This window comes from Cottoperca gobio, chromosome 15 (genome assembly GCF_900634415.1).
Source record: "Cottoperca gobio chromosome 15, fCotGob3.1, whole genome shotgun sequence".
In the NCBI taxonomy this organism is placed as follows: domain Eukaryota; kingdom Metazoa; phylum Chordata; class Actinopteri; order Perciformes; family Bovichtidae; genus Cottoperca; species Cottoperca gobio.
Window position 1 is genome coordinate 16,722,826 of NC_041369.1, and position 23,079 is coordinate 16,745,904.

The window sequence follows — 23,079 nt, forward strand, 5'->3', positions numbered from 1 at the left end:
TGAACTCATCTGTGCTGCGTGTTGCATTTCTCTTTCAAGACCTTCATCTTCCTCTCCTCGCTAAAGAGGCTCCTCCAATGAGTCACTGTTGGCTGATATTCACCTTTTGAATGCATTCACAGGGGTTTGTTTGGAGGCATGGCGGGCTGTGCGGCAATATTGAACGTAAGATCTTCGAAATGTTCAAACCATAATCAGAGCTGTTATCCTCTGATGCGCTATTATTAAAGGCCTGCGCTTCGTAATAACTAGAAGGTCACGTCTCCGGGGTCCCGTCATGTTTCCTCGCTTTTATGTTTGATCTGAGTTGAAAGCTGCTGAGATCAGGCCTGTGTGGTTAAGAGCGGCTTAGACGAAGGTAATCTGAGAGTTTGCAACATTAAAGATCCGATTTTGACAGTGTTAAAAATAAGTATGTCACAATTTAGTTGTAGGGTTCAAACAGTATCATCAGCCTCCACCATTTCTCCTGTAGCCTCCTGCATCCTTCTGCTTTTCTCTCAAGGATTCTCCTGTCCGTCCGAAATACTGTCGGAAACTGATTCATCGATTAGTTGATTGTCAGAGATTTAATGTGCATCAAGTGTTTATAATATAATAGTCATTAAGTCTTGCCTAGGATGCCCAGGAACAATTCTGTGTTTCTCAAATGTAACATATTTACGTGATAGTAAACTCAACACTTTTTAGGTTAGTAGTAGAGCTGCAACGAGTAGTAGCTTAATAGATAATAGTCAAATAACAGAAAAATAAGAGGCAACTAGTTTTGATAATTGTTAATCGTTATAGTAAATTTTCATGCAAAAATGGCAAAAAAAAAAAGGCAGTTTTCAGCCTTTCTGGATGATTTCCTGCTTTTCTCTGGTTTTTATAACATAATAAAACATAACAAAAACCAAATGATTATTCGATTAATCTGGAAAATACTTAGTTGATAATGAAAACAATCGGAAGTTGCAGCTCTAGTTAGTAGGACAAAGCAATACGTCAACTTTGGCTTCAGGAAAATGTGAAAAAATGTCACAATCGAGACAATAATCAATCAGCCCTTAAATATTCTTCAGTTTTCGATATTGTGAGATTGTTTTGCGACATTTGGTCAACTGCTGTTTCCAAAGTCGAGACTAATCTTGCATATTTTGTATGCAAATGTTTTAGGGTAATCAGATTGCAGGAGGTCGCTGAAGTCCCGCTGTGACGTACGCTCTCTTGTACTCCCTGAACACCTTGCCTATAGATTACCACGTCCTTCACGCCGCATGTTTTGACCTTCCTTACACTGTTTGTTCTCTCGTTCGTCTCAAGAGAGCGTCTCCATGATCGCACTGTTGATTGAGCAGATACAGTATTGGGTGTGAATGAAAAGTAGTGTATTCTGTTTCTACTATAGACTGCACATAAGGCCTCACGTGTGCATTTTCTTTAAACATAAATTATGAATTTGCACGTATCGTTTCCTTGCTTTAATCACCAAAAGATGAATATATAAATATAAATGAACTCACCGTGCAGCAGGTAACATGTACTTAATGAGGTTCCGCTCGACTGAAGTAATAGTAGCTCATTTTGTTTGTTTACATTGTTGGCTGTGTCACTTCTCTGCTGAGTAACGTGGACTTCAGCCCCTGTTTGAATTCACATTATTTACCAGTTAGTAAGTAATACTGCTACTGCTCGGGGTAAAAACGGCAAAAAAAACAAAAAACATGCTTGTTAGGTAAGGAAAATGGGAGTTAGCGTTAATATAAATCTGGTTTTTGAGGCTATTTAAAGAGAGAGCGGAGGAAAGATGTTTTGGCTGCCGAACAGACTTGTGTTTTTTAGATGTATGACCCGCAGCTGATTTTCCCTTGTGTCCAATATGGTGGATACAACTGTGGTTGGCTTAGCAATCAAGATACTCTCCAAAAAACATATGGGATTAACCCAGTTTTTAGTTTGAATTTCAAAGGTTCCCACAGAGGATAAAGCCCGTGAGAATGATCTTGAATGTCATTTTTCTTTTGCTGTTTGAAGGGAACGCTTCTTTTTTTGGAGAGCAATGACGGATGTTGCGTAGAGACTTTAATCTTCATCCAGCTTGTGCTGAGGCCTCAACACAAAAAAACGTGACAAAGTCACATACAGTATGCAGCTCTTTTTCCACGCACATTTATTTCCACGTTCAAGGGGTCGAATTGGGTGGGCTACAATATCTTTTTTGTAATGTTCAGAAGCCAACAATCGAACAGGCATGCCCATTTCCTGCTGCAACTCTGCAAGGTTAGGATTTTTAAAGTTGTCTTTCAAGCTCTTCTTTTCATGCTACACACATCCTTTTCCATCACTTTCCACGTGAACAAAGTGCGACACCATGAACTGCCCAAAAATGAGCAATTCATTGAGTCCCACCCTCTATGGCGGCAGACTTTGTCGCATTGCTTTTGAGTGTTGCTCTCAGATGTGGTCTGATGACATGCACCCTAGCTTGTTTTGTGCATACCTCTGCTTTAGTGTCCTCCCTGCATTGCTATGGTTTAATTAACACTTTAATGAACTCATTCAGTATTTGAGAGATCGGAATGAATTGCGAGGGACACCAGTGGAAGTGTTGAAGTCTTTTATTAACAAGACGTCTGCCTTACTTTCCCTTTTATAGCTCCTTTTTATTGGCACTCGAGCCACAGCCTGCGGTCTCAGTCATGCTGCGCCGTCTGTCTAACATGGTTTTCATGCACCACTTAAACCAACAAACTACCATCGGCACATGTTCAAATACCCCATTAAATATAGGAGGTCCCTTTTATGCCCTTGTTAGCTTATTACGCACTGTGGATAAACTGAGAGTCTGGGCCACACTGAGAGCGCAGGACAACCGCCGTCACAGACTGTTTGAAGTTGTAAGAAAATGCAGTTGTGGCGGCGCAGGAGTCATCTCTAAAATGTGGTCTTCAAAGAAAAGAAACATCAGACTTTTAAGAGACAAGAGTGCTTGGAAATGAAGAGATCTCCAGCCAGGAGAGAGGGAAGAAGAGTAAACAAAATCTGTCAGACTTCAGCATCGCTGCTCGGTGTACTACTGAACTCTTGTTGTACCCTGCGTGACGCTTTGCATGCAATGCAGACAAAACAGCTGCTTTACGTGCATATCTCCAGGGATTAAGGAACAGACCTAGACCACAGACGTATAGTAAATAGAGACGCAGCACGCGCTCTCAGTCTTCCTTTGGTGATAGCAGGAGTGTGAAACCTCAAACAACCTCTCCCCTCCCCTCTAACACTCCCTCTCCACTTCATCTCTACAGCTCCTCTCTGGGTTTGTAACATTTACTGAGCTTCACAGGAAGCCTGCTGGGCCTGCTACAATTCAGACATGCTCAGTAAGGCTGTGGGAGCATTTGGGACAGCCTCTGTGGTCTGTGGGAGGAGAGCTTGAGAGAGACACTAAGAGAGCAGAGGTAATTGTGTCTATGATTCCCACATATTGCATAGTTTCACCCTATGCTATATATACATTCCATTTAGTTTGACTCCCAAACGAGCAGTCTGGCTAAGGGCGAATTAGCATAATTGGCTTCTAACTTTTGTTAATTTCACTTCAGTCGGAGTTTAAAAGAGGATTTAAATGAGAGAGAGTAGAAAGGAGGAGGAGACAGCAGCGGACTGCAGTGGCAGTTTTCTGACCTTATCTGTGAAGTGAAAGATGAAAAGATAAATAAGAAGCGGAAAGGACAATTTCATCAATTTTCAAAAGTCCATTCCTGTCCGGAGGTATCATAAAGGCTGAGTTCCTCTTAAACTGTGTGAGAGCATCCATTATAGATGCTCGGTCTGTGGCTGTGGTCCTACTGCAGAGGCCCTTTGGGGGACAGCACTTCTCCTCCAAGTAACAAGAGTGAGCATTTACTATTTCTGAGCAGCGCAGTCCACAATTCTTAGTCGTGCTGTGCCATGTGTCTGAGGATTCCCTGCCTGTGCTTTTCTCTAACATTTCTGTGGCTATTACACAGCAATTCTGACCATTGCTGACCCCCTTTTGTCTGCTTGCCAGTTTGACAAAATATCCTGTATAAGCATCTTTGCGTTCGTAGTGTGATGTTTTTATTTTTATCATTCAAGTCTTTAATGTGTTCTGATGTTCTTTTTACAGGAAGTAGTCCAGACGTGGCTAAACAGCGAGGGGAAGCATCCAAACCGGAACGCTATGGGACCACAGTACCTCTGCTGCTGAAGGGCAAGGAGCGCAGACCTTTCTTCCAGCTCACGGCCGGGGTAAATACTCACAAGAACACCTGTGCAGCACTAGCGTAATGCTAATAAGCTTACTCAGACGGCAGCCCAGCTTATGCCAGCGAAGTACAGATGTCTGGCTTTCTTGTTTGACATAACCACAGTATGTGTCTCCTTTCCCTCTTGCCCCTTTCCCCACTTTCTTTATTTTCTTCGGTAAAAAGTCCCTCCCTGACCTCTAGTTAGTTCCCCGTTTTGGTTTCTATCCACCCTAGTTCCCATCTCCTTTGGTTTTTTTTTGAGTATGAGTTTGCTTAGGAGGCAATACATACGGTGATTTTATTCCTGGAACTTGTCATCCTCTTTTTTTCAACGGTTTTGCAATTCCAGCAGTGCAGAAACCTGACGCTGTGAGAAAGATTAGAAAGTGTGAAGCAGCCTTGTAACACCTTGTAGATTGTTTCATTTCTTCTCCTGCACCGTACGATATATGCTAGATTAAAAGATGCATACGTACATATGTGCAGTCAAATCAGCCCTTGTCGGGCTTCTAAGGCAGGGAAAACCACTCTCTCCCAGCTAAAACAGCTGGAAACTAAAATGTTTGAAATTCAGCATCCCCCACCACAACTTAAGGAAACTTTTCCAGAGGAGGGAAATGCGTAGGTGTTGAGAACTCCCCGAGCAGTCGAACATTTTCTTTTCCTGATGCAGGAAAGTCAACATCTGAGAGAGCTTATGCTCCTCTCTCAAAGTCGGTCAGTAGAGAGGGGCAGTCGAAGTTAATTACATGAATTGTTTATCACCCACATGTCACATTGGCACGAGGATAAATGCTACTTTTAGCTTTATGGAGTTAATTATGCAACCCCCTTTCTCAACTGCATCAGATATGTTTGACCACCAGCTACTGCTGACGTTAAACATTTGTGTCGACCCACGATTTTACAGTAGGCTATCTGCAAACTGACCCTTCCCAAATTAAACTGACTTCCAGGGCAGCTGGTGATTATCTTACCAGAGATTGCACTAAGACTTAAAGCTCCCAATATAACAGATTGATATAGCCGCACCTTGTGCCAATAGAAGGTTATGAAGCAGTCGTAAAGTATTGCAGAGTCATTACTTACAGTGGCATCGAGTCTCCACACACAAACACACACACACACACACTTGCAGCCACGCTTACGCACAACGACAGACACACTGACTCTCAGACAGAGCTGCAGACCGGCGACTGGCAAAGCACTGGCCTGAAGGCATCAGTCAGCAGAGCTACAAAATGTCACTGAAAGAGGACAAAGTATGCCTGAAATATCAACTGATGATATAAAAATCTATGTCTGTTCCTCTCTGTGTGCACGTCTGGCAATTTCTGTCTCTCTGCTGGCTAGGATTCATAAATCCTCTAAAAAAAAATTTCATGGCTTTCTTTCCTGTTTATCTTTAAGTTCATGTTGTAAAAAGGGTCTGAGACTTGAGGCATGAACACTGCTGCAGGGGCACTTCTTTACTCTGATCACAACACAAGCATCAAGTCATGTTCGAATTGTTTTTGTTGGGAAATTGCCACTTTAAAATTTGATTTAGGATTAAATCTCAAACTGACATTTGGCATTGTAAGCAAAATCTCCTGCATCTCCTTCATTTCCTGGGTTCTTGCGGTCATAAATCAGTGGCATCGGAAAAATACTCACATCGCATAGTCATCGCAGTTGCTCCTGCACCAAAATGCAGTTTTTCGGCCAAATAAACGTCACAACAATATTAAGATGCCTGACGAATACTGGTCTGATGCTCTAGGTCAGGTAAGGAATACTGTTCATATCCATTATTTAGCATCATGTTTTTGGGAGATATTGTTCTCTTGTGTACCAACTCTTTTTTTTTTTAAAGAAAAGTGCAATTTCATAGACCTTTTTCCATCACGTTATTAAAAACAGTAATCTGATTGCATTCTGCAAACAGCGCAGAAGGGTTTTCCACCCAACAGCAGGGCACTGTAAATGTGGTGACCTTGGAGGTGTGCAGCCTGTCGTCATCTAACAGCTCACTGTAGCCGCTCCTTCTTGTCCCATTGCTATGTTGCAAAAAAGTTCAAATGATCCCCGTGCCGAAAATGACTGTTGTCTTTATTTGCAGACGCACATTTGATGAACGATCGCAGTTAGGGCGAACCATAAAGACAAATTAATTGGATTTCCTGCAGCCTCTCCACAATGAAAGACAACCTGTGTTTCGCCCGTTGAAGCACTGATGCGTTGTAAAAATAGAGTGAACAATAAACAGTGAGGCTGTTATTAATTATTCAAAATTAACATACATACTTTCATTGCTCCTTTTGAATCCCTCATGCATATGGAGGTGGGCCTTTTGAATCCAGCACGGGAATGGGCGGGGTAACAGTGTAAACTACTATATAGAAAGGTGTTTCTTGAATATAATTAATGGCTATTACAGAAAAAAGGTTGAACATTTATAGTAACGAAAATGGGATTTGATTTCATGAAGTGATATTGTATGTACCTGCACAGTCTGGATAGAAATCTTAAATTGGTTGGTTAAGTTGAAACTAGTCCACTGTACTTTTATCTCATGCCGCTGACTTGGGAAGTGTAGGAGGTGGAAGCTTTCATCCTGTTCCTATAACACTATTGTGCCTCGTAACATCCTGCCGTGCAAGTGTGAAGGGTTGAAGCTTCACACAAACGCTGCTACACAGGCAGGATGGGTGAGATCCGGGCACCACCTTAACACTCCTGTCAACCTTTTGTGTTTCAGAGTTATCCTGCGTCACTCCAGCTGCTGGTGCACGCCGAAGGTGAACAGCTGATCCTGTTGCTGGAGAAAAACGAGTGAGTTTTCCCTCTGATTTTATTTAAATTCTCTTTCCGTACTCCATGTGAGCACCAGGACAGAGGAAAGTAGATATTTATTATGTTAATCACACACAGAGCCAATAGATGAACTCCCAGCTATGGCTGGCTGGAGTTATTTATGCAAGAGGAGGAGAAGTTGTATAGGTCTGTGCTATGAAAAGTGTTTTCAAGAAGGGAGAAAATAATATGTCCCCTAGTGATTGGACTCTTTTATGGTTCAGTCTCTCTGAAGGGGCCGAGAGATGAAAGCTGATAAAGAATAAGGAAGAGGAGAGCTCTGAGGACATGCTTGTTCTTCCCTGCTTTTCTTTCCTTCCACTCCCTTCCAGACTGCGGAAAATAACACAGTGAACTGTGAAACGAGGGGTGGGGATCATTTGGAGTTCATAAATATGTAGATGCACAAACATTCTCACGCACAAACTGTTTCATAGAGAGAGGAAAGATTGCTGTAGAGCCAGAATAAGAAGTAAATAAAAGGCCAGGTTACATGTCTGGGGACATTTACAATCTCACAAGAATGATGGCATCGCTGCCTCCGGTCTTGTTTCTGTCGATATTTCTTATTCAGAGGGCGTGGAGACATAATATTTTACCCTGCTGCTTTGGGATACAGATATTGACAGTGGAATGATGGACTTGGTCCCCAACTGGTCAGACCTCCATCACTGGTAACTCTAGAACTAACACCAATCGGACCGCTGGGATTTTCTGCCTGCTTCCCCTTTTCAACTGCTGAACCTTAGTGGGAGGTGGGAAATGAAAAACTAATGTTGTTGCAATTTAGAAGTGAAATTGCAGATATTGATTCACATATTCATTCTCTCTATTACATCAAAAATGTTATGGCCAATAACTAAAAAAAACACCATTAGGTTGTGGAAATAGCCTCTTTGAATCTTTCTGTCAGTATTATGTGAGCGGATAAATGTATTAAACACCCACCGCCCTGTCTTATTCCCCCTCACCCAAAGCTCAAGGTACCCTGCCAACCCACACTAACACTATTTGAATTACTTGGCAAACAAAACAAAACAAAAACAAAAAAAATTCTAAATATAATGTCCCTGTCCAGAAATTACATACTCCCTAGAGGAAACTCTGTCCTGACCGACCCTTTAATTCCCCATTCCCCATGTGACCTCTAGTGACCTCAGCATCAGCTGTGAGTCATCCATCACCAGTCTGGGGCTCTGGAGCATGCTGCCATTCCCATCCGGCCTGTTCTCTGTCAGGCCAGATGTGTCCTCTGATATCGCTTCACCAATTGAGCCAACTCGGAACAGGTGGTCTCTGACCTCTACGTGGATTTGTTTCGTCGAGGCTGTGACCATTCAGTTGGAAGGAAAGAGGAAGGCACACAAAAGGAAAACTGAAGGATGCCTTTGAATTTCTTTCTGAATAATTTACAGTAATATTTTCCAAGCTGGCAACAGTGAGTCCTGCTCGGATATGTCATTTTCCTACATTAAAAACATGCACATTGCGCACTCCTAGTACAGAAAGGTTAGCTGAACCATTGCAATGTCACTGAGATATGCTTTTACATTACATTACAGTTCATTTAGCTGACGCAAAGGGACTTACAATAAGTGCAAACAATCATGAGGATACAACTTGGAACAGTAGGAATCTTGCAAGTACATTAGCTTCAAATAGGTGAAATATTTGTAAGTGCAGTGCAATAACTTTAAATAAGCCCAACCAATGTAAGTGCCACATACAGAAATAAGAACTTATTTTTTCTTTTCTTTTTTAAGTGGCCAAGGTGGGTTTTTCCAGTCTGTGATGGAAGGTGTGAAGACTTTCTCCTGACCTGATATTAATGGGAGGTCGTTCCACTATTTTGGAGCCAGGATAGCAAACAGGGGTATTTCGGGGTATCTAGGTCCCACTAGCGAGCCGATTGGCCGATGCGGAGCGAAGTGAGCCAGCTGGGTTGTATGGTTTGACCATGACCTGGATGTAGAAAGGGCCTGATCCATTCACCGCACAACACCAGAGTCTTTGAAACAGATTTGGGAAGCCACTGATAACCAGTGAAGGAGGAGGAAGAGGAGCGGTGTAGTGTGGGAGAACTTGGGGGAGGTTAAAGACCAAGTCCGGCTGCTGCATTCTAGATGAGCTGTAGAAGTCGGATGACACATGTAGGCAGTCCAGCCAGGAGGAAGTTGCAGTAGTCAAGGTGTGAGATAACAAGAGCCCGGACCAGAACCTGTGGTGCCTTCTGAGTCAGTCGGGGACGTATCCTCCTGATGCGGTGATGAGTGTGATGTAAGCATGGTATCTCTTCAAGAATCAAGTGAGGAACATCCTGTACAAGCAAAACAGTACGGGAGTTAGTTAACTGTAATGCTACTGAAGGAGAAAAGTGGGGAAGAGATTGGAGGTACAAAAGAAATGCAGAATCAAGAGAAAAGGAACAAACAAGCATTATTTTGTGAAAGCGAATAGATTTGAATGCAGAACCTTAGCAAAGTGGTGCCTCTTTGTGCTGAGTTATGGCAGGTTTTCTGTGAAGGCTCATCCTTTTTTTGCTTGAATCTGCTGAGCCTGTGCAGTTTGCTCATTTGGCACCGCTGAAGAACACACCTGCTCCAAGGCCAGTGTGAAATGATCTCAGTCCTCACCAATATAAACACACTACCAGATCCAATTAATAAACTGCTGTTTGTTAGCCGCTTGGCCCTGTTCCAGGGAAACTTGGCTACAGCAAGACAAGGACGGATCTACTGAGGAAAGAAATCAGTGGGGGTCCTGTGTGTGTGTGTGTGTGTGTGTGTGTGTGTGTGTGTGTGTGTGTGTGTGTGTGTGTGGCTGTGTGTGGCTGTGAGTGTGATGCGAGTGTTTCCATAGGTAGTTTAAGCAAAAAGGAATGTATTTAAGAGAGTACACCTTGTAAATACACACCTAAGCTTGGATTTGATTGGATTTTGCTGGGTGGTAGAGGCCATTTCTTTTGTGTCCTTGCCAGCCACTCGGATCAATCTATAAAATATAGTACAGGCAGTGAGTGGACTGCTTCTGTATTTCACAGAGCCTTACATATTGTGTCAGTTTTCACCAAAAGTGTATCACAGAAGAGCCCTGCAAACATCAGTGCCTGTTGGTTCAGAGTAAATGTTGCTCTGCACTCTTTGTTGGTTTTGATTTGGGTTTTTTGTTAGCTCTGTACAGCACATTGTGAAGGGACTCTCCGCTTGATTTCCATTGCACTATCCTTCTAGTTTATTACATATGACATTTCCAAATGAAAGTTCATTTAAAATCGTTATCTTAATATGGTTAAAAATGAGAAAATGTTTTCCCATTACTCTTACATGCTTTTCTTTAACGTAAGAGCGATGGGAATGACCGTGTCATATACAATATTTAAGGCTTGGCATGTTGTACAGTGCAAACAGAGCTGGACAGAAATGCAGACTTGTGCCAGCAGCGGCTGCTTTGATGTATAGCATTGCTCAATGGCACAGTTGGCCAGCTTCAAATGATTAATGATGGCTGTATGGGACATTCCACATTAGTCTTGATTAAAGACTTCAATTGCACTGTCTGATGGACCAGAGTGTGTGTGTGTGTGTGTGTGTGTGTGTGTGTGTGTGTGTGTGTGTGTGTGTGTGTGTGTGTGTGTGTGTGTGAGAGAGAGAGAGATGTACATCTTGATACACTTACGGAAGATTTCTACATTTAATATCACAAGTTCTGGTTTCTGAGGCAGAGTATTGTTTGAAATTGTTCAATATTAGTGATGATATTTTTTTTATGAACCATTATGACCACAAGTGACATTTACGGGCTAGAGGTAAATACTATAACATTCTTTAGTGTTGATGCTCTGACAGTAATGTCAGTTAAACGACAATATTTAGAATTTGGAATGTCTTCTTTCAAAAGCCGCTGACAAAAGATGCTAACATTGCTAAATAAAGTTTAGTTCAAGGCATACAAGACGTATTGTCATTGTTAGTAATTCCAAGGATGCTGTCTTAATTAATGCTTTAAATAAATGCATTTGTCTTTTAGCTTTTCTCCTTGAAACTCTGAGCTGGATGTGCTCACAGTCTAACGAGCTCTCAGCACAAGACCATGCGTTTTCCAGTGAGAACATTTCCTTTCATTCTTCTATAGCAGGAAAGAAAAGAGGAAAGAGCCCTTTTGAAACACTAGGCCACAACTAAACAACATCATTATGTTTGTGACACAAAAAAAATCCCCATTGCAACATCCTCGGGTATGTTTTGTTTTTTTTATGCGAAAGAAGATGCACTCCATTTCAGAAACACAGCTGAAAATGCCAAGATCTCTCTCTATTGTGCGGTACCACAGAGGAGGTATAATATCACCCGCTTCGTTCAATGACGAGGAGCTCAGACCAATCAAAGAGAGATCCCAGGTTTCCTTTGCACTTTAATTGCATCTGTCAAGGATTTGAGATAAGTTGAACCGTATGTGGCTCTGTCTTTCAACGCCGCTATTTATTTGTAAAAGGAGCTGCTAGCTTGTTTGGCTGTCAACTCTTATGCCTAATTGGGGTTGTAAAAGGAACTCTTTATGCACTCTACTAGTCAGTAATGATGGTTTTTAATGACTTAACCTCTTAAGGGGTAGGGGACTTTACTCGAAAATACGAAAAATACCTACAAACGAAATACCCAAAGTAAATTGAAAGCTGATCATCAACCATTTGCACCAAATGCATGATTTTGGTCTCATTCAAAAGATAACTCTCTTATTGTTCTTACAAAACATTGGATAATCACTCCAAGGCACTGAGTAATAGTGGTCTGAATATACTGCATTTTAAAAAAATACACTCCGCCTGAAGTTTGTTGTTTAAATAGATGCCTGAAGAAGGGTATAGCTGCTATGTATGGACTGGAAAACACAATAAAAACATAGCACCAAGTGTTATGAAGTAAAACTTCCAATTTCAGATAAAAAGGATAAAAACTTAATTTATTAGACATATTTTTCTAAGAGTAACACCAGGCGTACACAAACTGCGTGTGTACATATTATAATATTTATTAATAAAATATTATTTGTATTGCTCATAAATAACTATGATATACCCACTTATCCCTGCCAGTAGTAATGACACAAAGCAAGAGAAGTACAAATACATTTCTTATAATATTTTTGTGTTTTTTTTGTATTTTGTAATTAATAAATACAATTATGAAAAAGATTACAACATTTGAAAAGATAAAAGCATGAGTGTGAGATGTCTAAAGATCGAGTAGTTCATTGACTACACAATAAAAGTGTCACCGGGAGGCTGAGCTGCTGCTGGCTCCGTCTATAAACAGAAGAAGAGGGCTGGCACTTCCTTATCAGGTGGACACTGATTGGCCTTGATGTCTTTAGGAATTGAAAGGAAGCTCAGATTGGCTCAGCTGAAGTGTTAATCGAACAGCTGATGCCCATCAGCTGTTAGGCGGGCCCTCCACCTGGTAAGAGGTTTTAATGACCTGCCAATGTTAAAAATGTTAAAAGATAATCTCTTCATATCGCCTTAGCCTAAAATAGATGCTGGTTGTTGAGCTGCAACATAGTTTACAAGCAACACTTTGTCAGTCTACTTCTTCTTCTTCTTCCGCTGCCTCTTGCACCAACTCTTCCATCACTTCCACTTCCTCTGTTCCCGCCAAGTCTGTGATCAAGTTGTTGTGATGCTCTCTTTCCTGGGACACGTCTCGCTGTCTACATCCAGATTTTTCTACCTCCCTTTTATCTCTTGCTTGTCGCTTCCTTTCCTTTTTTCTCCAACGCATGCATGCTTTTGTTTTCACCGAGCAGCTCTTCTGTCACCATGCAACCTGAGACAAACCACGAGTGGGGACGTTGGACCCCCAGGCTGCTGCTTGGTGCCAACACATGTGTACTACTCTGACTTTGGTGCCAAGTCTCTGTGTGACTTTACTTTGCCAAGGTGTTTTGTTCTGCCTGTCACAATCACTTTTACAAGGTTAAACACCTACAAGCAAGCTTTCTCTTGAAGATGTTTCACGGCACTTTGCTTAATTTTTTAATGCCAATTTTTCTCAGATTTCCAGAGGTAGAGGATATGATTGATACCAGTGTTTCAAGTCTCAAGCTTAGCTTAGCACAAAGACTAAATGTTGGTCTATTCCATGTCTGCATTTGCTAACTTCTTGGAGACACAGTGGTGCCGCAGAAAAATAAAATAAAAGGTCAACTCAGTGCATTGGCCAATCAAATGGATTACTTTGTAACATGAACAGCATGTTTCCATTGTTTGCCTGGTGATTTGTCACAACGATTGCAGCTGTATTACTAGAATTATAAAAATCTGTCCTCATAGCATTATAAGGCAGTTCACAATAGACACATTTGTATCCCCTCTTTCTCCGTATAGATGTGTGTTCGTTGCTGGATGTAGCATGTTCTCTTACATATTCCGGGTACAACATGAGACTTTCATGCAGGTTCAAGTCCTTTAGGTGCTGCCGGCTTTTTGTCGGTGTCAGGTTGAGAAAACAAATACTTTGACAGTCAGACTATCTCAAAACACACATCTTGATTGGAAAGATAAGATCTAGAGCACGGGGTTATAGCAAAAGTTTCCACACACATCCTGTCTGTTTGAGTATTGATCCGATTGTGGTTTTCACTGCATTTCCCCCTTATGACTTTGTAGTTGTAGTTTTTGTTAAGCTTAGAGCACACACTAATCGCATTTTGCCTCCTGCCATCTTTAATTAGTTGGCTAAAGAGTTTGCGGATATTGCAGAGCGTCCTTGGGGAAAGTTGCCCAGTCCTGAAGGACAATGTAAAAAAAAAAGAGAGAAGGAGAGAGCAGTCTTAGGCGTTGCTTGGGGAAAAAAGATTAGAGTGGTAGTTTTTTGACCGGTGGGATCAGAGCCAAGCATCAGAGCCAAGCTAGCTCAAAGTCTCTTATAGTTTAGTTTTTCTCTCTTTAAGTCTCTCCCTATCTTGGGTTCACTTTCTGTCTTTCTTCCCTCGTTCCCTTGAAGTGTGATTGATTTTCCCGAACCGGAGATCTCTGGGGAAGATATGTGTTAAGCTAGTTTTTTTTGTTGTTGACCAAACTGTAGTTTAAGTTAATTTGGCCACATAAATACTATCTCATACTTCTGATCTGTAGCATCGTGTCAGCATGTAGGTATTCACATATTTATGTGATTATGTAGCAACTACCTAAGACTGTACTTAGAGTGCAGCAGATGAAGTCAAGAATTTTGAGGAATGATTTGCCAAAATGATGTAATCATTTTGCATTCAATGAAACAGTTAAATACATTAATGCACTAATGCAGTATGCCAGCATATGTCATCATCTGTTTGTTCATTGCTACAGACCTATTTTTAGGCGCAGCAGTCGAGAGGATGGTGAGGGTGTTGTCACGGCACTTAGCCAATGTGGTCTCTCTTACTCACTGTATATGTTAATTTCTCATTTATGCAAGGGAACATTGAGTGGAACATCTCCCAATGTAACTGCTTTTAACCTCATGTACGCTGTACATAGAGTGGGCCACCTGTCAAAGGTGCTCGCTAGCAGAATAATCAGGAACCTTTGGGCACAAGCTGTTTCCTTTCTGAGCACTTACCAGAGAGTAAAAGCCTCCAAATGAGATCACAGATGTCTTGTTCACAAAGTCCTTAAAAAGGCTGCAGCTCTTTTTTTTATTTTAAATTAGACTCTGTGATATACTCGGTATGGTGTCAGTGGGGTGAACTTTTGCCACAGTGTAAGTAAGCAGAACATATATTATCTGCGTTGGAGTTTTTGATATGCTGGAGTGGGGCTGCAGATGTTGATGGTGCATAATATCCGTATTTATCCTCGGCATCATTTATCTGCATCAGCAGGGAACTCTGCTGTAAAACATAATGTGTCGTACATGAATGATTGCATTACCTCGCTGTACATGAATAGATTTCTCAAGATAACAAAATGCATGTGTGAACTGTACATTATAATGCACTTCCATTCATTTGTCCATGACAGGAAACAGCCATTAGTGTACAATTTGTCATCAAATTACAGTTCCAAGGCCAGGGAATCAGCCGGCAGTAGGGTGTATTAAAATCACTTTTAGTTTGCAACCTCGCCTTTAGAAGCTTGATATAAAAGCCTTAATTTCAAAGTAGAAATTGCTTTGTGTGTAATTCACGTCCTCCTCTACATTATATCTCAGCGTGGTACAGAGAATGACTCATTTGTAGTGGACCCATGAGAAATAAGGACTGTTCTGGCCGAGACAGCAGAGCTTAGCAGCTGTTTTTGCAATCTCAGTGGTGTTTATCTGATATGGTTAATGCCAGCAATATCGCACACCATGCTATCAGCCCATACAGGTGATATAAAATACAGATTATAGGGATTATTGAGATTGCCACTGATGCTGCAGAGATAAAGCCACTGGTTTACAGCATTTAAGATCGGCGTTATCATGTATGTAACAGATCAATTCACATTGCAGTCTGCCTCGCTAAAAATCACATAGCCGATGGGCTTCAACCAAACATAATAAACACATATCAGCAGGCATGTATACGTTTTATATTATATTATAACTCTGGAAGGTCACATAATGTAGCTTTCAGCACAATGTGACAAACGGACGGCTTACAATCATCAGTTGAGAAGGTTACACACACACGCACACACACGCACACACACACACACACACACACACACACACACACACACACACACACACACAGGTAGCTCTATAAACATGAGAGGAAATGTGTGTTAACAATAAATCCAGATGTGCCTGGGAAAACAAGGTGAAGAGGAAGTGCATCATATGACATCACTAGGTGGAGGGGAAGTTTTCGCTGTACTGGGTCCATGTTTAACTTGACAACACAGGAGCCGCAGCACAATCAGTCCACGCGCCGTGTGTACAAACAGAAGCCAGTGGGATTCTTTTTTCCAGTGGACACAAATACAAGGACACACTGTTGCCAATTTTGTTCTGAATCTGCAGAGAAGCAGATGAATGTTTACTGAAAGTGATAAATATGTTCTCCTGGAACAGAAACAGGAAATCTACACAAACACATTTGTGGTTCGTATTTATATATTTGGGGAATGTGTTATATATGGTTCATCTGGGGTCGGACGGTGTTTCTTGCCTTGTCGGACTTCTTTTTTAGCAGTGTGAGTGCAGTGTTAACATCACCATTAGGAATGATGGCCAAACCCATAAAGATAAGAGCCAAGTTGGAATTATCCTTTGATCTTACTTCACATCTTCAATTGTGAGGCCACTGGCTTTATGACTTTTGTATCATGTTGTCAAATAAATGTAGTGCAGTACTGTATTTTAGACTTTGCAAGCGCTCAGCATCCGCTCACTGCAGGTATAGTGGCCGTGTTTCTATCTCATTTGCACCACACAAATACAAGCGCTCATGCCAATTGTTCTAACCTTTCACAATAAAAGCCCTAGACGTATACTGTATATTGCATCACTGCTTGCCAGAGGGAAGTTACATTCACTCAGAGCAGTTCACGAAGAGGCAACTGAAAGAAACAGCTTACAGTGATTCCTGCTCTTATCTCTGCAAGGATTTAACCCGCCAGCAGCAGCAGCAGTGTGGCATTTGTGTGAATGTGTAAAGAGCTGATCTTAATTAGGAGTTTCTGCAACACACTATGGTACAAAAATGAACTCCTTTTAGATGTATGGCTTCTTTTCACATCAACCACTGCCTTGCACTGACATTGTAAAACATATTTTCAGTTTTACATTCTGTAGTCTCGGCTATTATTTCATTGCTTTTCCCGATGTTTTAGATTTTTGCCGTTACAGTATCGGTATCGAGATATTTAGGCAGGTATCGGTATTGAAGTCATAACTTTAACCCCACTGCTCACACTGGCCCTAGTAATCCAAGAAATGTCAAGTCCCTTAAGACTAGAAAGCTAAAATAAGACATCTGATTAACTTCAAAGCACTTTGTTGTTTTACCATTCATAGCCCATCCAGTAATTGACATCTCCCGCTCAATACCCAGCAGCCATGACGACTCGCGTTACACGGCATCAGCATCAGCATCAGTGACAGATTGCCCACCCTGAACCTCACGTTAAAATGATACATCAGTGCCAAGTGAAAGTTTCATTCTACACCATGTTTGCGAGGTAATGGGCTGGAGAATGACAGATTGTATGCTATTATCTTATTGGAGAATCCGCACAGCATCCATGAACGTGTAAAGAGTGGGTTTAATGACGTGAGACGTTTTTTAAGAGGAGGGGAGGAATGCCTCGTGCGGTCTGGGACTGAAGAGCTGATGTTCTGCGATGTGTGCAGTCAGTGGAGCGACGACATGCAGTATTAAAGCAGTCGTCGTGTGCAGCACAAGGACTCCTTCCAGCTTGAAGTTTAAAGTCGTCTCCGTTTCAACTTTTAACATTTCAAGAAGACCGGCATTGATGCGGGAGATGATTAATATTGATATGCAGCAGTTATTTCATGTTTCTTTTGCAGGAAAATAAATGACAGTAAGACAAAGATAAAACGGAAAACGAAGTAAAATGAAAGACAAAAAACATCTTTATTTAATTTTTTTTCTGCTCTGCTCTTAATTGCATATTTCCCCTGAAGACTAAAACAGTATGGCTGAACAATGAGGCTGCCCAGGGGAGCCACCATAGATTAATTGGACAGATAGGAACCCTCTGACATTAACATTTATGCATTTGTTTACTCTTTTTCAATGAATAATAATAGGCCACCTCCCTTGAAGATCCCTAGTCACTCATTAGCTACGGTGTGTAGCTTGTTGTGGATGGTGAATAGTGAAGCAGCAAAAGCAACAAAAATAAAAGCGGTTTATCTCAAAGCCGGGCAGGAAAACACAAACTGTTTCTAGAGGTTGTTTAGAATTCTTCTTTTCCCACATTCCCAAAGTTTAAAGGAAGGTTTGATGCCACTGCACACACTTGTTATCCATGTGTCAGCCTCAGCACGCAGGAGAATGTTACAGGCTGTAACATGGCCTTTTGTCAAGCATGCACATAATTAACCAATAAGAAATCATTTACTGTATGTAATTGTTTGTTTGTAAGTGCTTCATTTTGGAACGATTTATAAATTCAATTCATTTATTCAAGCATGATTTTTCGAGTAGCTTCACACCCTTTCTAAATGGTTTGAATGGAAACAGTGATGCGTCTATAATAGTGTAATGCTTACAGAACATAGACTCTGTGAGATGAGCGTTTCAGCTTTTACTGGCTGCGTTAGCGGGCAAAAACAATAATAAAAAAAAGCAATACTTCCTTGCTATTGCTTTTCGTGGTAGATGATCCACATAAATTGTAGATGGACAATCGTTAAAAGTGTTTTTCCAGAAATAAGTAATGGAAAATGGAAAAAATATTATAGAGGACTACGACGATATGGAAGCAGACAGATTGTGCTGAGATCGTTATTAAACACCTGCAACTGGGTGTCTTCGCCCTAAGAAATTAAGATTAAATTGAAAATAATAATAAAGTCAACAACAACAACAAAGAATGCTGTAAAAAAAAGTCTTTATTATTGTTTACTTCTCAATCAGTACTTCACCCAACACCATTGTTGGCTTGTTGATTTACCAATTATGAGTTTGAGGTGAGGTAAAAAAAAAAAAAATACCATCTCTTATAGGAGTTATCAGTTGAACCGCTCAAAGTAAATAATAAATGTATAAATTCTGCAGAAGAGACATCAAATGCTTTACCCAGGAGGAGGTTGAATCCTTAATGATTAAAGATCAATTACTACAAGATCTCCTTAGACTTGTAACTGTTTGCATCGTTACCACAATAGATTAATCAGAATTCGCTTTATTTCCAAGTGGGTTTTCACATACTAGGATATTGCTTTGGTGGATAATGTTGCATACAGAAACACAGTAAGAGGAAATCAAGATCAAGCATGTGTTCAGTGCTCTGCCATCTATAGCATGTGTCTCTAACAGCACATAAAGAGTGCAGGTTTAAGATTTTCCTTGCGAACAACTACGCTGTAGCTCTTGTGCATATGACAATAAAGCCTTTGAGTTGAGTTTATGGTTCACTGCTTTTTAGCGGTGGCCATGTTGCCTCCAAGGCATTTTTGAGTTTGTACCGTCGTCATCTGGGTGCCCAGAAATATTCTGTGCTGCTTTGTTAGGGTAATAAAGAATTCATAAACTCCTTGAGCCACACATTTCACATTCTCAACGGTCTAATGTTTAGCTGTGAAAGCTTGGAGCCTTCATTACCACAAACGGCCTCAGTGGTGCAATATGTGGAGAAGATACAAATGCCAGCGGCTCACTTTGCACAAGATGGACAGGTTGAGCCTGCTCTCCAGCAGCTGACCATACCCAGAGAGACGCAAGACGATTGGCCTGGATTCATGTGCAGGGTTCACTCTCACTGGAGTGTAGATGAGCGCATTTTCCTTCCCGACCAACTATTTCCCTTTTAAAGGGTGCAGGGGGAATATGACATCATGCTCTTTGTACAGTTACAAGGAAATATATGTTTAGTGTGGGAATCGTTTTATGGTGTTAAATATTCCGGACGTGTAGGCCAGCAGCTATGAAGCTGTTCATTTTTTAGCAGCTCTGCTGTGCCTCTGTCTGCTGTTAGCCTCGGTGGTTACTGTTCACAACCAAGGGATCTATAATGCCGTTGATTTCGGCGTCAGTTTCACATCCATCAGACGTGTGCTTTCGATCGTAGTATAAAAAGGTACGGGGCGTGACACTGCAGCGTTTTTAATCCCTGTTTTGCACCTGTGGCCTTGTTCTGTTATCAATTCAAGATATTTTAATAAGACTATGGTAATAAAAAGGCGATGCCAGTAAAAAGCAATGGGGGGTAAAAAGAAGAAATATCTCGAAGCATAAAAGATAATGTTGCCATCGCCATGCTATAAAATAAAAATAAAACCCTTTTGGAGATGTAAAGAAGACATGTCAGAGGGAGAAGGCATACCCAGAGGGGAAAAACTCCAGTAATATGTGAGTCCTTAATGCTCTCGTGTATCACATAATGATAGAAAACTTAAGTTAGGGACTCACAAACAACATCAAAACACACACCCATGAAAGACTGTAGACTACAGTAATGCAGTCACCTCTCACTGTGTGCAGTGAAGTGATCAGGAGAGTGGTACAATCCAATATGGGTACCTGCAGTACATCAGCGTCTGTTCTCCTGTTAGACGGATGCTGTCTATTTCCTCACAGTCACTGATCCATCAGAAGCCTCCTATCCCCCAAGAAGAAACATCGTATGCCCTCACTGTCACTCGCTATCATTTCTTATTACTTTCAGTCAACACGCAAATATTATCTTTCATGGAGACTACAGTCCAAACAGATAACGGGTCAAGCAGTCACAAAGGAGGTCATACGGTCAGTGATGGAGCTACAATAAGAAAAAGTCATTTGAATATATTATCAAACATTGGTGTTTTCCCTTGAATGGCTTTTTGCTTTTGTTCATTTCAGACAGTGTGTGTGAGAGAGTGAGACAGCCTCCCCTAAATGTATCACGCATGATTCATCATTTACTCCTGCTTTCTAGTGCAGAGAGCCTTGTTTCTCCCTCTGCAGTCTGTTTTACTGATGTGATGACTTCACTCGCCTTGGGCTGCACATCACACACTGAGCCGTGAAGCCTGAGGTGAGGGACACCGGCGCAGAACGCTGTTTGAATGAGTGAAGCCTCTCGGTGATTGAATGGCAAAAAAAAAAAGGTTCTGATTTGGACCTGAACTGAAATTCAACTAGAAAGATGACGCAAGTTATAACACTCGCCACAAGCTTGTAAACTGTGGGACGGAAAACTCAGAGTGAGTCATTGGTACTTTTGTATTTTGCAGGGTCATTCTGGGTTTTTAATCCCTAAAAACAACATTGAAGAAATTACTTTCAGTGTTTTTTCAGTCTTTTCTTTTCTCCTTGATCAGTCGTAAATTTGGGAAAAGCGTCATCTGGTGTTTTGTGAACTCACAGCAGAATGATTTAAGAGTGAGCAAGCTGCTCTCTATGTGCATTCTAACATAGCAGAGACGAATCTTGACTCATTAAGAGGACTAGCTTTGCTTTGGTCTGTCAATATTTAAATAGGCTCTGCCGATCAGCCTATTTGTTTGATATTGGTCCGCTGCCTGCTGGAGCGTTTATATTGGAATTTTTCTGTCCGCTCTTGCATTAATATGACTTTGTAGCCACACTAGCAGCGGGACTCAGATGCTCGGTCAGTTGGTCCGTCCAAATCCACTTTGAATCTTGACAAGTATAGTATGGAAAGCCATGGAATTGAGTACAGACACTCGTGGGCCTCAGAGGATGTATCCTAATGACCACTGACTTCTCTCGTGCCACCATGAGTTGGCATATTTGGTTGAAAGGGAAATATCTCAACACCTATTGGATCACTATGTAATTTTGATGCATGCATTCAAGATACACACGTAAAAATCCAAATGACTTTGGTGATCCCCTGCTGTGTTTCCACTATGTTGACTGCTTTGAGGCGGCGGATGGACCGTGGGGGAATTAACCCAATTAAAGAACTACTTCTACCACCACACAAAAATCTGTTCTCAAATTTAACACTTAAAAGTTTCTTTAAAGTTTCATTAAATATTTATCAGTTAATTTTCCAAATCCACATTGGCATACTTTTATTTTTTTCATCTTTAAAGCTGGTTTGTCTGTAACTTTCGCTATTTCCTTCTTCCAAAATAGTGGTGAAGAACACCAGGAGAGTTGAGTTTCCGTTAAAGCAAAATCATCACTGGTGTGTTGCCAAACTGTATGCCAAATTAATCCGAGCACACAACGCCAAAATGCCTCCTAAATTACCGTATGACGCACAAGAGCTACATTACATCACTTCCCGCAAACGTCACAGAAAACCATAAAGGCAAAACAGCATCACCGATCTGTTAGAAGTGAAGTGAAGTGAAGTTTGAGCAGCTGTGCTCATTGTTCAGCGTGCAGAAAGATGATAGGGGAAACACTGCCCTGACGTCATATCAAGAGCCACCGGCTGATTTAAATTTAAGAAAAGTTTTCCATTGACATATCTATCTCTCTACATCTGCTTGATGGATTTGCACAGAATTTGGTGCAGACATTCATTGTTCCCAGAGGATAAACCCGTCCCTGACTTTTTCCACTTTTTTTTGTTCAATGTGAAATAGCTCCAAAACTTATGCGTGGATTGCATGACATGTTGTGCACACATTCTTATCCTCCAAAGGACGAATGGTTATAACCTTTGAGTTAACCTGACGTTTAATATTGGGCCATCATCAAAAATGACATTCCCATATTATACGTGCTAAAATGTATTGTCATTGTTAACATGTTAGCATGCTGACATTAGCATCAAGCTCGAAGCACTGCTGTCCCTAAATAGAGTCTCACAGAGCTGCTAGCATGGCTTGACATTTCATTTCAGTGGGACAACCTGGGTCAACACAGATTAATGATCTGAAACATACACTGAGAAGCCTGTTACCAATCTGACAATATAGTTAAAGGGATACCATCGACACCTACAGTTATGTGGTTGTTATCAAGAGAAGCACAGACGTAATCTTTTACAAAGCCAGAGAAGTGGAGTGAAGGAAGGCACTCCTCTAATTCTGCAGTTCGGGGGATTTTTCTGTTTTGCTCTCTCCACTCCTCCCACCCTCATCTCCTTCTCTCCCTGGTTTTTCTCTGGCTTTGCTAGCTTTGTACACTCCAGTGCCCTGGCTTCAGCCAAGTCTAAGCTGAAGGGACATTGAGCTGTATGTAAATCAATTTGGAACGCCAGCCGTATGAGGAAATAGAATTAGACTTGTCAACCACACCTCTTTAATTCCTCCTCTCTTCTTCATCTCCTTCTCCTTCTGTAGTAGTGTTCTCTTTTTCAAGTTAGGCATACTGTACCATAAGTAGCAGCTATAGGAAGGCTTAGGGTAAGGCTCGTGGGGGAGAGGGGATTAAA

The 23,079-nt window shown here is 41.3% G+C and overlaps 1 protein-coding gene across 1 annotated transcript in view; it reads left to right on the forward strand.

The window, feature by feature from the left end:
• Window positions 1–23,079, forward strand: part of adam12b (ADAM metallopeptidase domain 12b) — a 73,071-nt gene that overhangs the window by 9,648 nt on the left and 40,344 nt on the right. Inside the window, exons 2-4 of the mRNA XM_029450242.1 lie at window positions 4,130–4,251; window positions 6,991–7,064; window positions 8,237–8,374. Of these exons, the coding sequence (XP_029306102.1) occupies window positions 4,130–4,251; window positions 6,991–7,064; window positions 8,237–8,374 (334 nt within the window). The remainder of the gene's footprint in view (window positions 1–4,129; window positions 4,252–6,990; window positions 7,065–8,236; window positions 8,375–23,079) is intronic.